The sequence below is a fragment of the Phasianus colchicus genome, chromosome 7 (genome assembly GCF_987193195.1).
Source record: "Phasianus colchicus chromosome 7, bPhaCol1.hap1.1, whole genome shotgun sequence".
NCBI lineage: Eukaryota > Metazoa > Chordata > Aves > Galliformes > Phasianidae > Phasianus > Phasianus colchicus.
The window spans coordinates 29,278,448-29,296,513 of NC_143442.1; the positions used below are offsets into that span (position 1 = coordinate 29,278,448).

The following is an 18,066-nucleotide window of genomic DNA, read 5'->3' on the forward strand; positions in this document are numbered from 1 at the left end:
CTCCTCTTTCCAGCCTTATCCCTTTAGCAATAAAAATTGCTTATCCCTTTAGCAATAAATCACAAGTAAATTGCACTGTTGCAGGCAACACTTAAGGCTGCTGTCAAACCAGGCTTTTATCCACTGCTACCACCAAACATTATGTTCTCCATTGACAAATGAAGAAAAAAACATAATTCAAGATGAGATGATGATTTGACTGAGTTCTCTCCAAATAACACACAAGGGTAAAGACAGCACAACAACTTTCAGGCTGTCAGAATACTTCTAAGTCATATTTTTAAAAAAGAAAAAGATGGAGTACAACTCATAGGAAACAATAAAACCAAATTATGCTAGCGTATTGACAACAGAGTTCAAAGCCTGCTGGGCAGGAGAAGCTGTTGACACCCATAGGCAGTAACTACAGCCCCTTCCCTGTCCAATAAGAAAGGAACTGACTCCAAAATCAAAGGCAGCCCTCTTCCCCTTAATAGGAAGAAAATCACACCCTGTGGGATGGAGGAAGGTTAATAAGAAAACAGGGGAGCCCAGGAACATTTTTTTCTAATGCTGAACAGCTTTAAGCACTGTTTTCACACAGTAGGAACTGTTAGCCCCATTTTTGCCACTCACTACTGCATCACTCCTTAAGTCTGGCTTAAGAACACTGGTTGCAGGATTCTCCCTTTGCAAAGTAAAAACCTCTGAGATGCAAAGTTGTCACAAACCGAAGACAAGCAAGCAATGGCAAGGCACTTGCTTACGGCAAGGATGACGCGCTTTCACCCCTGTGCTTAGCAAACAGCAGAGAACTGAAGACGTAACCCAAGCAATGTACTGCTCAGGTGATCCAGACTATTGAAACCTGCTTTCAGTGACCCAAACTCATGCCAAGAAGCGTGAAAGGCAGGAGGGTTGGTGCACTTCAACTGTGTTTTCTTTCCCGCTCCGTAACTCACAGGCACAGCCATAGCAAGAGGAAACTCACCTTCCACCCTCTGATGTAGGACTGTACTATAATAGCTGAACTCTTTATCTTCTGATACTTCTTTTGTTGCTGTATAAAAAATGAATATATGACACTTAGAATATTGTGTTACTAACATCTGAAAATATCATTAGTGATAGAAGTAATAAGTGTTAAATATGAACAAGCAGATCAAAGCACAGATTGTCTGTTAAACTCGAAAGGAAACAAAACCCATCAACAATGCTACACGGACAATGCCACTCTCTGTGCACAGAAACAGTTCATGGTCAGCAGCACAAAAGTTACATGGATTAAATACTAACAGTAACAGCTTTATTTGTCTTTCCCACCAGTAGGGCAGCATACAAGCTCTCAGAAATGCTCAAATTTGTTGGCTAAGCTTTTCATTGCCTTTTATGCTGTTTCTATTAACTTAGGAAAAAACAAAACAAACAAACAAAACCAAACACGTAATCCTGAATGACACGTTGGGTTATTATCCAAGTACACCAGGCATTTTCCTACTAAAAAACAGCAGCTCTCCAGTAGGCTACTGGCCACTGTAACAGTGAGTAACAGTTAATTGACTTTGCAGTATGGCTTGTGGGCTTCATGCTCAGCCCCTTCAGTAACAGGGAGCATCTCTGTGAGTGAGCTAGAAAGACTTGTAAGACTCAGCGAAGGTCTACAGCTAAGAGATCAACAATGACGTGGACTTGATTACCAATGGCAACCACATTTTCCATTCATTAAGATCATGCGAGATCTCAAATCAGACACATGGGCACATTGCAGTTTTACAAGCAACTGATGTTGCTTGTAGACGCAGTCATTCAATCGCAAAAATTCACAGAGAAGAGTTTTACAGTGTAAAAGCATTTCTTCTCAGATGTAAATAACTACACATTCAGTAATAATCCATATTTTGCTTTCATTATCCAAGATAATTGAACCAAACACGAATGGCTTTCAAGATGACAAATGAAAGTGCATGTCAAATGAAAGGAGCGACTGTCAGTTCTCCAACTTTCAGTTTAAGATGCTTTCTCCCTATTTCATGTGATATTTTATCAAGCTTTCTAATATAAGTAAGGAAATGCATTCTGACATCTGAGGCTTTAACACTTGACAACAGTCTATCTGTTTTACCACGTGCTATTCACTAACTGATGAAAAGACAGCTCATAATGGCACGGAAGACCCAGTCTACAAAAAGATCTGTTTGAGAAATGTACTGGTATGAACTACTGAACTATGATATTTATGGGCTATAGTTAAAATAAATCCCTGACATCCTCCCAGGCAGCATTCTTGAGCCTCAAATGCAAAGGTCCCAAATAAGGCGAAATACAAAACCACTTAGGAATGACTGAATTCCACAGAATCACACATGTATATTACCAAACATTTTTTTTTACACATTAGCCATATGCTTTGAGAGCAGCACAGCATTTGGTTCAGCTGAATGAAAAAGGATAGACCACAAAATTCTGCTCTCAGAGTTAATGGACTTGAAGGAGCTTTTAAATTATTTAAGTAAAAGCAAAAAGAAGACACTTAAAAATTTCCTTAATGTATAATTTTTAGTATTTAAATACTAGTATAAAATTGAATTCTTTCTACAATCCTCCATACGTAGGGAAGGAAGTTATGAAAACTCTTTAAACAACAAAAAGATTTGCTCCCCTTACCCCTGCCACTAATTTAGTAAGGATTATGTCTTACTGCGTATCTCCTGAACCAGGCAGCAATCACAATCTGGCTTTTTTTCATTAACAAGAAGCGTGTGCGGCACTTCCAACCTCTGTAAATCTTCTCAATGAGGGTAGCCAAGTCCTCCAACCGCTGCTTTCTCAGATCTTCTAGTTTGAAGAGCTGGGAGTATTTTTTAGGGTTTTGTTTGACATTGGAAGAAAAACAGAAGGCAAGGAAAGACCAAATAGCCCGTTAATTACAGTTATTCTAAGCAAAATCTCTCCTTTATTCAAGTTCCCCCTTTAGACACATTTTCCTGTGATACTGGCAGACACATCAACATCTTGTGAAAGATATGCTACTTTAAGTCAGCACATGAAAGTAAGATTAAGCTCAGGCTGACAGCTATTGTAGAGAATTGACTCTCCTTCAGTCTTCATCAGTGTTCATTTATCCCAATTTATCGTGTCTAACACTGAACCGTTAGCCTTTTTTTATGCTATATCCTCCACCAACCACTGTATCAAGAAAAATCAATAGGAACAAGCTGGCAAATTATGCAGTCTGTATCAGGCTATCCTCATAAAAGATGTCTTGATTTTGTGTAGGTTCACTTACCGTTCTTGGGTTGCGGATGAATATCTTTGATCTACCAAATGAAAATTCTTCTTCAGGGATTTCCAATTCGTTAAATAGTACCTCTACACCAGTCCTAGTAAGAAGTAAATGAGCTTAGCAAACATGACCCCCAGCTCTAAAACTTCTTAGTTTACATATTCACAGATTAATTTCTGTAAAATAGATGAAAGCTTATTTTAAATTCTTAAGTACTGCTTGACATAAGCAGATTGAAAACCTAGCTCACTTACTTGCTGTTTATTTAGCTAAAGGCAAGAATAATCACAGTAGAGATTCAAAATCATTTGATGAAAAAGGAGCAATTTTCATTCAGCAGCATCAGCAATGGCCTATTTTTTCCCCTCTTAGTTCTATAATGATTTTGAACAACAGTAATTTTTAGTAGACCCCTAAAAAGGGTAGGTTTTCCAATGAAGGAACTCATGCAAAGTCCAAAACGATTGTAAGGGAATTAAACAAGTAAAACACATGAGCTGCACCAGCTTACTTGTCAATTTACTATTAAAATACTTGATTTTTCATTAAATAAGAACAAATTATATATATTTAAAAAGACAAAAATCCAAATGTATAGAAGATAATCATTGTATTCACTGAAATGGGAGGGTTGAGAAAACTGCGGTTTTCCTACCTGGCTGGCCCTCTCCAGTGGGGCCAGGTCTGCTTGCATAGCATTTTGTATCTTTCCAAGCACGGCTCGTATGCCTGCCTGAATGCATAGCCTGCCCTTCTAACCCGGACATTTTCCAGAAGACCGAGGTAGCGGATCTGGTGGCACACCAGGGCGTCATTGAAAATGTGCGCAGCCTTTTTGTCATTGGGTTTGATGCATCTGGAAAAAGAAATGAACAATGACACTGGAGCGCAGCCCTGCAAGTCGACAGCTACCGCAGGAAACTGTAGGTTTCAATAGACTTATGCTTGAGTACCGAAATATCATTTAACTCAGCCAAACACAAATTCACTGAATTCATCACAGGGTCATTTACCTAATGTAGTTTGGATTTTTTGTCTGGAGATTTTTCATCAAGGTAGCAACGGAAGCCTTGAACTGTGATCCTGCTGTTGGTGGTCTCTTGAGATTGATTTTGGCAGGGTTACCTTCAGGGAACAGTGCTTTGATAAGAGAGTGACTGGCCTTCCACATAGCCTGGGAGAGGTCCCGGTACAGAAGATCATTATTTTTGTCAACAAATCCTTCCACCTGGTACATAACCTGAACAACAGAGAAAAGTCTAATCAGACCATGGTTTGGGCTGTATGATTTAGGCCGTTTCCAAACTGCACCACAACAGTGAATTTTCTTCTTTCTCACTATTCAAAACAACTTAAAGATCCCAGCAGCAACTAGCTATCCATGCAGTCCTCAGGGGACTTTTATTTACAAGAACTCTCACCAGGAAAACAGTCCAACGACAACAATCATAAATGCAAAGACTTGACCAGCAGCTGAGGATGCTGGAAGCACCCTGATGAACTTCATGTAGCTCTGAGAGCGTGATTGGCTTCTTAAATTTGATTTGACTATTCATGACAAGTCATCAGGCTGATAATACAGATTTATCAGCTTCATGATTTCACAGTTAGTTCTTTGCAAATACATACTACATATGCTGACCATCAACCTACTACTGCCATAGTCATACTTTACACAACAGCAAGGGACTGTGAACTTGGATGACTTTTCGTTTAGAGAACACATTTCATGTTTCTGACAGGTGTGGTAAATGCCACTAGTGACAAAGCTCTTTGCATGATCTTGCTTAGATTTCACAACAGAAGGGTCAGATTTTTGTTGTCTAGTGACCAGATCAAAATGTTCTCAGCTGAGGACGGAAAAACAATCCCAAAATAGTTGGAATTTACTGACTGCTCTGTTGTGCAAATGAATATCAGTAAAGACTGAAGACCCTCCCTGGCCTCTAAGACACAATCTGTTTACAATCCTTCCCAAAGCACTACGATATTTCAAATTCACCTGGAATTTTGACAGCCAAAGAAATATCTAAGTGTGAATCCCTGACAGATGATAGAAAGTTAAAAAATGAGTGACTGCCGTGGAGGCTGAAAGTGTGGCATTTCTAGTGCTACTTTGAAAGGGCAAATTATCAACCTACTCCAAATTTTATAATTGAGAAAATACTAAAAACTGGGGGGAGAATTAAACAGAATCAGAAAAATGAAACAGTTTCCAAATATTCATTAGTCTGTGAAATTAACAGTTCAGTAGTATTTTCAACCCTATTTTTGCTTTAAAAAAAAAAAGTTTGTCTCCTTTCTACAAACAATAGTTTTGATATTCATTAATAAAAAGTCATTTGAAATTGACATTACAACACCTATCAGAATTGTATTTATTCATATAGCTTATGCTGTAAGAAGCAAAAAGCATTCACAAGCCTTCAGTATAGTTTCCTCTTCCAACTGTTTCAACATACAGGCTTTCAAAACAAACTCAGTTCCTTCATTTGTACAAAAACTCAACTTTCTCATCACCCTAGCTACAGATCATCACCATAGCTAACAACTCCAGCTAACTCAATGACAAAGAACACACTTCCCAAAATATCTTGCCTTCAGATGTGCGTGATTTTCTGTCATTCTAAACAATGCCGTTGTTTTCATAGACCCAGCAGCACAATTGTTCTATCACCAAAGCCCATGGGACATCAAGTGAAAGAAGCCCTGCCTTTGGTTTTTGGCTAAAGCAGCGTGAGCTCTGAATACCTTCAGCCAAAACCAGTATCTCAGGCTCAAGAGTGAAAAGATTAAAAGAGGTTTGGATTTTCTGATCAACTATTGACTCAGATAAACCTCCTCCATGACCATAACACAATTTAATTTAACAATTTAAACAGCCTTGCCACTATACCAAGGTTTCACACAGGACCAGCATTCTCCAAACACCACAGAGCCCAGGTCGATAGGTACCTTGCCAGCATAATGCTGAATCCTGAAGCAGCTGTGAGGCAGGGTGGTGTCATTAAGGAAGCGGGAGCACTTGCTCATCCTGCTCTCAAAATGCTGGTGGGTGGCACAGACTTGGTTCAGTTTTTCTAAGAAGGTTTCATCGGTGACAGTTCCTGGTCTCAGGCACTCCTCGTCGAGCATGGCCAGGATTCCAGTTTGGTTCTGAAGTTTCAAGACAAGAGTATGAGTGTCCGTTTTCATCATATTTATATCAACACACAAAAATGAGATTGCTCTTTCCCATTAGACCAGAAGCACGTCCCTCCAAACGATCTCCACTGGCAGTTCTCTTTTTCTCACCCCTACTCCCAACAGACCTTTAGCATCTCAGTTTTTAAAAGACTGCTTTATAGATTGGAATCCTCCAAGTCCATCTTAGTTGGCAATTTCATGTCTTTTACTCAGACCACAGAAACTCCAACTTAAATGAAAGTAGCTAGTTTACAGGTAAAAACAGCACACATTTTAAACTGTTCTGAATGTTAAGGAATTTGCTGAATTAGGTCCACAGGAACTCCTCCTATTAGATACAAGGATTTGCTGTATCTAACGTGATCAGTAACAAATCCTGGAGATCTCTGGTCTCCACAGGAAAAAAAAAAAGCTATTATTTACAAAACAGCATGTGATATCTTTCAATGAAAACACTGCTGCTAAGTGTAAACATTTAAGTTTTGCTTTTTATTTCTCTCACGTAGGTTCTGCTGACCATTCGTAACACAGAAAAACATCTTTTGAAAAAATATAATAAAATGAATGTTTACCACTCAAAATAAGATTATTAATACAAACAAGGGCTTGTTTTATCAAAGTAGAGTGAGGACGCATGCAGATGCTATGGTTAAATTTAATTTATCAAAGCAAAGTACAGTAAGGATGCGTACAGATGTTACGGTTAAATTTATACATGCATAAAAATCATTCAAAAAGATTATTGTAAATAACTTACATTTTCTATTAGGTCACAAATTATAGCATTGTTGAAATACTCAATATGTGTCCACTCAATTCCCTGTAGGAAAAAAAAAAATGTCTGAACAGGAAAACAGCGGATGGAGCATTTCCCCTAGGCAACTTAAATTACTTTCCAGTTAACTATTTTTGAATTTACTTCTACATGCTTACCAACATCTTATTTATTAAGAAAGAAACGCAATCGTCTCCCGCTAACATTATCTGCGCAAAACGGCTGCCCTTGAGCAGCAGCCAAAGCCACTCTCCATTCCTTTCCCCCATCGGTGTCAACTTCCCATGCACTCCCCTGGAGCAGGGCCAGCTGCCTCCTGCCCAGCCCTGGCTCAGCACCGCTCTCTGCACGCTCCCACTGCTCAGAAGGGAAGAAGCCCATCTCAGGGCAAGCATCTGAGATCAACATTCTGAGCTCTGAGGGGTTTTGTTGTTGTTGTTTGTTTTTTAATGGGAGAAGGAAAAAGGGCTAAATTTAGATGAGACCATCTGAAAAAAAATCCAGAGTCTGGCAGTTGTTCAGATATTCCTAATATCCAAATACATGTTTGTTGTTTTACAGATATCAGCAACAACATTTCCAGGATGAGATGTTAACGCACCTGGAGATAGCACAGTAGAGTAAAGGAGTGGGAAAAAAAAAAAACATTCTTAATTTGCATCCTGCAGTGACATATTACAACTTAAATTTTTCAGAGTGCTCAAAATATATCTGAAGAAGCAAATTGCAGTGAGTGTGCTTCACAAGTTTTCACACTGAATGCAAAAAAAAAAAAAAAAAAGGCATGTCAAAACTTCATGTTATCCTCAAGAGCATAAAGAAGGAACTTTATTCCATTTTCAGAAACATCACTACAGCAAAATAGTATCATATAAAAAGCCATTCCCCTGAAAAAAAGTTCAAGTGTGCATCAAAGTGGCTGAATGGAGACGATGGGGAGATAATGAGAGATGTTTAAACGTTACCTCTCGGATGTATTCCTCCTGCTCTTCTTTGAGGGTGAGTTCGATGAAGATCTGCTGCAGCTTCTCATTACAGTAGTTGATAATGAATTGCTCAAAGCTGTTGTCCTGTCAGATAACACACGTTTGCAGAGTGAACACACTGGTGTTGAGTTGTAGTAAGCTCCTGCAGCAGCTGCAAGTCAGCAAGCTGCTCTATAAACTCCTAGTTTTGCAGTATTTTACTGAGAATGAAATTAGTTTGGAAAACTTGGACCAAACCCTGCCCTGAGTCTTTCTTCCTCCACTGGAAGAAATCACTGGCTCTGTAGGTCTCTATTAGTGATGCCTCTGTACTACTTCCTTGGGACGAGTCATACGGACAACTGTAGTGCCAGGGAACAAACAGTTCTGCTGTGCTAATCTGTGTCCATACATTACACATGGTCTCCTGCAGGCCCTGGTAAGTAAAATGGTATTGGCTCTTTCCCAACCAGGATCAGTCAGTATCAAACAACGTATCCTACTTCACTGCACACTAAGGCCCATGCTGCTAAGATGTGATAGCCTTCAGAGGTCAACTTCACCTCTTCCCTATCAATTTCTTGACAAACTACCCGCTCAAACGATGGGAATTTGGGCTTCATCAAACAAAAAACCTTCAAAAGGCTGACTCCTACAAAACTGGCTTGGGGAAAAGTACGTACGTAACGCTTTGCAGAAAGAAATGGGTAACAAGAGCCCCAGGAAAAGGTGGTGGCAAAGATGAGACACCACTGCAGAGCACTGCCAGGAGAACACATGGCAGGACTGGAAACAGTGAGCCTCAAGTACCCTAGGTAGAGCCCTCAGGTTCAACCAAACATTCCCAGGGCCTGCAGGATAAAGCTGGGGTTCACCACATCTCCATGATGTTAAATGAGCACAGCTGGGAGGCCAGGTGCCCATTTTCAGGACCATTTCCAAAGGAAAAGGGAATATCAGCCTCTTTGTTTGTTTGTTTGTTTTTTCCAGTGCTTACAAGAGTCATAAATATTGTAAGAATTCCCTACATGTGTCTGCAGAAATAATTGCAATCAGCAGCTATTTTGGGTATCTATTCCTGGTCCCTTCTGGGCTTTGTGGTTGGGTTCCCACTCCCTTCTTTATTTTAATTGCAATTCATCGAGAGCCCTCTGGTTATTTAGGAAGCTTGAAACTTTGCATAATAAACCACTATGCATCTTTAGACTATGAAAGAAGTCTGCTATACATTATCTGTGAAGCTCAAGTTACAATTATACTTTTTTTTTTTTTTTTAATGACTACAGGCAACTGCAATCATTAAAAACCTTAAATTATGGATCTGGTCACTAAAATAAGATTAAAAACACACAAGAAGATTAGAAAATATTTAGGTAGCACAGATTACTTCTATCATTTTAGTGTTAGCTAAAGCAAAATCACAGCGGATCACCCCAAATTCTCAGCCACATTAAATTCTGCCCCCCACATCAATTGCAATTATCAGTCAGAGATTGCAAAATTGCACAGCTCTAGATGATAAAGTCAAAATTTGGCATGCATCAAAACCAGCACTGCAAACAAGTTGTACTTACTGCATTCTGTTGAAAAAAGAAATTACATAAACTGCAGTCAATACTTAAATCACTTCCAAAGAAACACAGAGCAAAAATATCTATTAGCATTTATTTGCTGTACCAAGTAAAATAGCAAAACAGCTTGGTTTTTCTTACTCATATTTCTATTTCACTGAAAACGTGAAGTGCTACATAGATGGCATATATTATATTTGTGTAGATGCATACGTTTAGATTCAGTCCAAAGTTTGTTTCAATAAACCAAGGGATCGAGGTGCATCACCACGTAACACAGAGCAGCACTTCTGCACTGTCACATCTCTAAACCAGAGCAGACCTTTTGACTCAAAAAGCCACAAATACAGCCTCTGATAAATAAACCTCAGTAAAAGGAAAGGGGAATGGGGGAGGTGGGAGAGAACACTTGAAGAATGAGTCAAAACTTATTTGACACATGCAGGTAAGGCCTTCGCTTGAGATATACTTAGTCTGACACATCACCTAGGCAAGAGGAAGCGTTGAGCACCCCCATCTTCCTGCCAGGTACACACCACTGACTCAGAAGAGCTGTTACCCAAAAGCACACATTATTCTGATTTCAAGGACAGCAGGGCTTATATTTCACATGTTACATGTAGTCCTTGAAAGAGGACAGAAAACAGACTGCAAATCCAGCTAAAGCATCACACTGAAAGGTCATTAACAATATATTAAAGTAATTGCTAGGTGCTTTGCTGTATCTGATTTGCTGTGTATCTGTGATATTTATGGCCTGCCACAGAAAGGCAAACCAAAATCCACAGAGCACTTCAGAAATCACTTACTTTAAGCTAGGAAATTCTATTTGACATTGCCAAGCCACCAAAAATTGCTATTCCAGGAAAACAGGCACTGAAGATCAGTCGTGATTTTGGCTTTCGTGTGCAACACAGATCGAAAGGCTAGCAGTTAATTACAGCACAAAACGAGGGAAAACATTTGGAATTACTGAAGTTCTGAAAACACTTATCTCTGAATAAACCAGGAGATGTTTGGTAAGCTAACTGCTGTTCAGAAAGAGGCATTTCCTTTCACAGATTTTAAGAAGCACTGTCAAGAACTATTTGGAGTGCTTGCTTCTGTGCAAACCTGAATAAAAAGATGGCGATTCTGTGAATTTATTCACACCTCTTGTAGAGCTATAGATTTGGATTGCATGAGGGCTTCACAAACCATATGCTGGTGCACGCAAATTGTAAAGAACTGTCCATCACTTTTCTAATGATGGCTTCTTGATTAATGTGGTAGAGAGAGGAAAAGGTCTAAAGAACTTTTTTTTTTACAAGATGATAAGGCGTGATTGGCACCAGTGACAGCACACCAAAAACCCAGCCAGGAGAAACAGACTGGGAGGGCCCTGCGACCTGAGACTCTATTTACTCCTTGTGCTGAACATCCTCCTCAAGTGACAGAAAGAGCCTTCACAAATAGTAAGTTTTAATACTCTTAGAACATTTCAGGAAAAAAAAAATAATTAGGCTAGCGCTTCCCAAATATCGAAGAGTTTCTTTTCCAAGCTGTAATTTTGCTGCTTTACTGCTGCAAGCATCACTTCAATGGCTGCTTTTTTATAGCAGCATTTCATAGCATCCCTCTGAAGCCACTGTAAAATACAAAACATAACCTTTCGGGAAGAAAAAACCACTCAGTCTCTCAAATGAAATAAAAGGTGCTGGGTAACAGAATGTCACCTGAAGTAGATACAGATCAAGCAACCACCCACAGCTCGCTCCATCAACCTTTTATTGGGTGCAACAATAAATTCAGACAACAAAAAAATGCACCGACAGAAATCAAAGCCTGCTTCAGCATGCTTTCCACCTCACCAATAATGGCACCTTGCTCCCCGTTTTATTCTTTATCAGCTTTCAAACTACTGGGCATCAGGGTGGCATTCACCAGCACTAAGTTCTTGACCTCTAAAAACTTATGCTCTGTGCAAAAATGTAGTGCTTACATGAGTGAACGGATTGTGACGTCGTACTCACGGAGGTGTCAGAATAAATCATGAAAAGGCAAAAGCTCAAGTTTGGAACCACCACGATAAGAAGAATTATACTTGCATGCTTAAAAATCCATAGCAAATATATTTGTTCCTTAGCCATTTTCCTAATTTCTTCTTTGGAAGATGCCTGTCATGCAAATGACAGAATGAATGAAAAAAACAACATCAAATACGTGTGAATATTCCTGGCCTTATGTATTGCTAAGCCAGCAAACCACCAATGAGACCATATAAAATTATTCCTGTCAAAAACAAAAGAATTGGGCAAAAAGTCTCCCCGTGAACTCAGGCATAGCTGTTTCAACATGCTGATGCTGAGGTTCAGTTCTTGCATTATATTTAGGGACTCCAAATACCAAAAACAACAGGGAATATATTAGGAAAACTAGCTACCTTCTGACATTCTTTCTCCATAAAGAATTCAAATGCATTTTTGAGTAGCTAGGTTCCAGTGATTTCGAAATACAGAGGCAACTAAGAGACATACTTTTCACTCAAAACTGGGTATTGGGGTATTTTTTTACACTAGTAAGTAGGAATAGCTTCCCTACCTAATGATGTCTGACTGTAAGCATCCTATTTTCTTGGATTCTCTCCACTATTTTCCATAAATCAAGAATATTATGTTCATCACAGTGCACAGACTCAACTACGTCACCAATATCACCAGTATCATCCATCTTAATCTTTCACCCCACCAGTTCTCACTGAGAGCTTTTGGGATCAAAAGACGTGTACTGGCAGCCTACATCCACGCTGACCAAAAGGTGTTCAGTAGCATCTCTTCAAACACCTTATTCAAACAACACATACAATGAAAAAAAACCAACAACACATGACCAGTATTTAAAGGAAAAGCACTGTTTGCAACAAAATCCAAACATTTGAATTTTTGAGATCACCTGCTGAAATCAGCAGGAACGATGACATTAAATAAACCTTTGGATCAATACTGGAGGGGAAAAAAAGAGACAGATGCTTCTGGTGTAACACACGCAGCCACAGAAAGTTACTTTCCACCAACGCACCCCCCAGGCATCAGAAGCTCCTGAGCTCCCTCTACCATAGGTGAACCTAGGTAGTTCAGACCCTGTGCTACCACTGGGGCTCCTTATACAACAGCCAGATGGCAAATGCAATGAATAAACATCTGTGTGCTTGCTTCAGTGATATGAGTGGTGGGATGAATGGTGAAACCAGCCAGCAAATTTCGTTTATATCCTCCTGTGGTGTCTGGGGATAGAAATTTTTATGTATGACCACAGAGGCACGTAAATGAGATGAAACTAAGAAATATAAATGCTGGGAAATGAAAATTAGAAAAATGGGTACCGTGCATAGAAAGAAAATGAGAACAGAGACTCTTTATCTTATAAAACAATGTGCTATGTGTGACCCAGTTAGAAGTTATTTAAAAAAAAATTAAGGTTAATGAGAACATGCCATCAATCCCCTACTGAGGAAGTGCTGTGATAGTCTGGGGACAAGTGCTTATAACAACTCAAACTCCTTTTCTAGGCTACTGTAGTGCTAATGGCACACACACACATACAAAAGTCATGTAAGAAAAAGTGTTTGCATTTGTCACACAAAGAGGATGTAAAGATGTGACCTATTAGGTCAGTCTATGGTCCACCTGCCTCAACCTTCTACCTCCAGCAACAGCAATATGAGGTCACATTAAAGGACCACGTAAGTCTGACCACTCTGTAGTCCAGAACATTTACACAAAGCTACAAATGCATGTTTCTGAGCCTTAATATTGCCATTCTCTTTGCAGCCAACATATAAGGGAATGAGAAGTCACCAAAACCACAGAGTTTTTCCTTGCAGAGCAGAAGACGTGGCAGAACACTGCGCTACTCATCAAACCAACAAGCACTGGGGCCACAGCATTTCATCCTGGTTTTGTTTGTCTGCATACATACATGAACATCTAGGTAATCAAACTTAAAGAAATATCTCATGCAAAACAGAATATGCTCTGTGCTTTGGTATAAATAACTATGTAGCCAAAGAACTGGAGAAGCATATCATTTATCATCTGTAAATATTCCATGCATTCATAATCAAACTGTGTTTCAAGCTACCTAACAGAAGAAAGTAACAAAGATAGATGCCCAAATGTCCTCACAGCCAGCATCAATTTGTACTGATGCCATTGCTTATAGGTAAAGAATCAGGCACTCCTGCTCACACCTGTGGTCTCCGGATACAAAATCTGGTCAAACTAAATATGGAGCTAAAAGGGCATGATACTGAGGTGAATCCAGTGCATACAATGCATGTGCAACTCATGGGGAAACCCAGATACCATCATTTCAATAAAGTCAGCCTTATAAATTATAGTTCTGAAACAACAGGAATTACAAACAGGCAAGAACCTACCACATTATCTTATCCAATCCTCTGCTAAGACATAATTACTGAAGGAAAAAATGTTATTTCCATAGCCTCAAGCGGAGGACTTGTGTATGTTTGCTTCAGCATTTCAAATATTTCCTCTGTTGAAAGCAAACAGCCAATGGGATTTGCTTTATAAACCTGCATTTCACAAAATAAGCCTCTCTAAATACTTAAGGTATAAAGTGATTAACTAAATGGCGACTAACTTCTGTTTCAGAACATGATAGTATGCAAGGAAATGATTGCTCTAACTGTATTTTAAGGTCTCCAGGAATCCACCCAAGGGTCACTCTGCAAAGCTCCCTGTTCCACATTTGCCAGCAGACGCAGTTGATCAATTCTTGATTAAAAACTCCATTCTTTTCTTTCAGTGCAAGGTATAATGCCTAGAAGAAATTACATTCTGGAGATTATTAAAGCAGCAGGACAACAGATATCTGCAGCTGAGATAGAGTTGAAGTAAGATGCAGAGAAAGGGTCCACAGAGCCTAGAAATCTGAAGATAACAAGAAGACCCCAATAAGCCCATTTTCTCCATGTGCTTTTCTCTCTTCTAAGTCTTCTTTCTAGTTGTTTGATGCTTCTCCAGTAAAATCATCCTTAGGGAAAAACATCTCCAGGCCAGCAGCAATCTCCCCAAGCTCAGCAACTGCCCTTTCTTTCGTTTAATAAGCAGGACACCAGCAGGCAAAGCAACTGAGCCAAGCTGTAGTGTGGCTTTACGGTAGAACGGAAATACCTTCCCACTTCTTTCACACCTCAAACATCTCAGAAATGTCTTTGCAATGTTTACACTTTTCCTTTATTGGTTGCCTCCCTCTAAAAAAGATAATTATCACAACTGCAAATATGTTAATATAATGAAACGTTATTCATGTTTCCAAAGGCATTTCCTCTATAAAGACATTAGCACACATGCAGCTGTACAAGCAAGGTGACCAGGCTTCTTTACATCACCACGTGGGACTTTTACAGACAAGAAACAAGCTAACTGTGCACAAGTGATCATCCCTCTGTACTCAGCACCGGTGAGGCTGCACCTCCAGCACTATGTTCAGTGTTGGGATCCTCGGTACAAGAAAGACAAAGAGGCCCTGGAAAGCATCCAGAGATGGGCAACAAAGCTATGAAGGGTCTGGAGCATAAGTCTGATGAGGAGCAGCTGAGGGAACTGAAACAGTTCAGTCTGGAGAAAGGGAAGCTCAGGAGAAAACCTCACCGCTCTCTGCTACTTGCTGAAGGGAGGCTGTGGTGAGGTGGGGGTCGGCCCCTTCTCCCAGGTAACAGCACTAAGACAAGAGAATGGCCTTCAGCTGCACCAGGGGAGGTTCAGGTTGGGTATTAGGAAAATCTCATAAGGAGTGGTAAGGTTTGGAACAGGCTACCCAAGGACACAGTGGAGTCACCATCCCTGGAGGTGTTCAAGAAAAGGGTAGACGTGGCACTGAGGGACAAGGTCTAGAGGAGTCACAGGCATGGGAGGACTAGATGATCTTAATGGTCTTCTGAACCTTAATGATCCTATGAAATAAATAGAAGCACTATCATAGTTTGTGTCACAGACTAAGAAATGGACCTGCTTTTGCTGCTGGTTTGACTTTTTTTGTTGGAGATAATTCTACTTACCTCTGAGTTTTACGCAGAAATTGGTGTATACTATGTCCTCACATGTTCTCTGGGACAGGGATCAAAACAAGTTGGACCTGCACCACCCCTCAACCCAGCTTTGTTGTGCCAACAACTCTTGCCCAGCAGTCGGATGAGGCACTTGCACTGCCCCAGACCAACGTTCAGAGGATCCCTGATGGCCACATGAAGCCCTCCCTTACACTTCTCAGCATGTACTCCTGCCCTGGCACAGCCCCGCTGAAACCAGGGCCAAGCACAGCACTTTCTGGCACATCTCAAGAATAAGCCTCGTTTGGCACCTTCATAAAGCTATGCTCCAAATCATTAGCTTCAGCTGGAGGACCAGCTACACAGCGCTGCCTGAAAGTTTGGAGTAAAGCCTTTAAGCCAACTAGCACCAGACATCTTTATCTCTAAAAGCCAGGCAGGATGAAATATTCTCACTTGCTCCATAACATTCAGTTTTACATACTCGAGCCTTCATCTACTGAAGAAGTGTACAGGATATCACCTCAATTTTAAATTAAGTATTCAATCCATGCAGAAGGAGTCAGGACCGACCCTGCTGCTCTGCTGAGCCCTGAGGCACCTGCTTCCCACAGCCCTCAACCCGCACTTCCTTCTCACAGATGCACCCTCCCACACCCCCACCTCAGCATCTTGCCCCAAAACACAGCTCTGAATAAGGAAGGAGGCAGTAATCCCCACCCCAACCAAACCCCAGCCCAGGCTGCAGGCTCGGGATGTGTGTGGTTGCTACAAAATGTGGACTGACACTTCGACAGCCCTTATGGCCAAGCTCTGACACACTGCCCAAGCTCCTGCAGCATCACAAAACCACCCCCGGCCCCGCAGCCTGCCTTTTCACATTGACTCTACTCCCTAAATACCTGCCCACAGACCCTTTGCACAGAGATGCCAACATTTCAGCATTCAGTTATCCAAACACTCAGACCCAGCAAATGGCTTTCCAGAAAGGGCATGGCAGAAATGAAGAATAAACACAGCTTTGCAGCACCTATTTTGCAATCATTTAGCTGAGCTTGCTGCTCAAATCTGCCAAACCCGCAGAGGCTGAGGATTATCAATAGATTTAAATTGCCTAATCTGAATTTTTGGACAGCTGAGTCCTTAAATCTGTGTTCTTGGATAGCTTTCAGGTTTGTCTGAAAAAGGTTTCTTGTGATTGACAAAAATACCAACCGTGTCCAAAGCCCAAAGAGTAGAAGCCAGCACTATCATCACAGCATTCATTATCTTGCCTTTGCTAGGCTTCAAGAGCCTTCCAGTTACTTTGTAGGTAAACTTCAGCTTAAGTTAAATGCAGAAAAAGCAGCAGACGGCAAGTACGGTCAGCTTTCAAAAACAGCTGAAAGAAATGTCATTTTTGTATCATTTAAATTATACTATCATAAAATCATAAAGGTTGGAAAAGACCATTAGGATCATCTAATCCAACCATCGAAACAAAACAACAGTCATTATCATTAGGTGAAGTGCAGAATGCTTGGTTTTGGTGGTTTTTTTTTTGTTTTTTTGTTTTTTTAACTCTTCTTATTGCAGGAAATATTAGATGATCTAAGGAATTGTCCTAATCAGAAATAAGGATGGTTTAGGCCTTATTGAAAAGGTCTGTAACAAATTAATGTTTCAGTAGCGAAAGCAGATCTCTCTATAAGGCATTCCAGTAGCTTAAGCAAGAGCTTCATGGCAAATAGCAAACTAGAATATCATTAGTTTAGTCTCTAGTGATCTTAATGGGTAAGTATAATAAGGCAAAAATGTAAAATAAAAAAGTCAGTAAGCAGGCATCTTGCTACTTATTGCAGCAGCATTAATCTTCATGTGCAAATATTTAGCATATGAAAAATTCTTCCTACCCCTGCTATGATTTCTGATACACCCTGTCCTCACCCCAGATCTGTTTCTTTCTAGTTGTGAATTAGGACAGAGAGGGAGAAAATACATCTCAGTGTGTGAGTCTCTTAGGTCCCTTTATGCTCCTTTATGGAGTTACAGGTCAAAGAACAGACAGTAATGATAAGCCTAGCTGCTTGCTGAGTAAAATCCTGTCTAAAGCAAGCCTTTTTATCTTCAGCATATCAAACAACTTACAAGTTTAAAACCTTACAGACTTTTTTCAGTTTGGTCACGGTCATAATGGTCGTAAGCCATTTATAGCCAGATGTATAAAGTCACTGCCACCAGCTACACTTCAGCCAGCCATCTGAACATTTAGCAGT

The 18,066-nt window shown here is 40.2% G+C and overlaps 1 protein-coding gene across 10 annotated transcripts in view; it reads right to left on the bottom strand.

Annotated features, from left to right (window-relative positions):
- Nucleotides 1-18,066, bottom strand: part of MYO1B (myosin IB) — a 166,508-nt gene that overhangs the window by 17,832 nt on the left and 130,610 nt on the right. For all 10 annotated transcript variants that reach the window (XM_090144302.1, XM_090144299.1, XM_090144297.1 and 7 more), the window contains 8 exons: nt 8,189-8,293; nt 7,206-7,268; nt 6,218-6,418; nt 4,276-4,502; nt 3,918-4,118; nt 3,266-3,359; nt 2,678-2,827; nt 971-1,039 (listed from right to left, as the gene is read on the bottom strand). In XM_090144302.1, the coding sequence (XP_090000428.1) occupies nt 971-1,039; nt 2,678-2,827; nt 3,266-3,359; nt 3,918-4,118; nt 4,276-4,502; nt 6,218-6,418; nt 7,206-7,268; nt 8,189-8,293 (1,110 nt within the window). The remainder of the gene's footprint in view (nt 1-970; nt 1,040-2,677; nt 2,828-3,265; nt 3,360-3,917; nt 4,119-4,275; nt 4,503-6,217; nt 6,419-7,205; nt 7,269-8,188; nt 8,294-18,066) is intronic.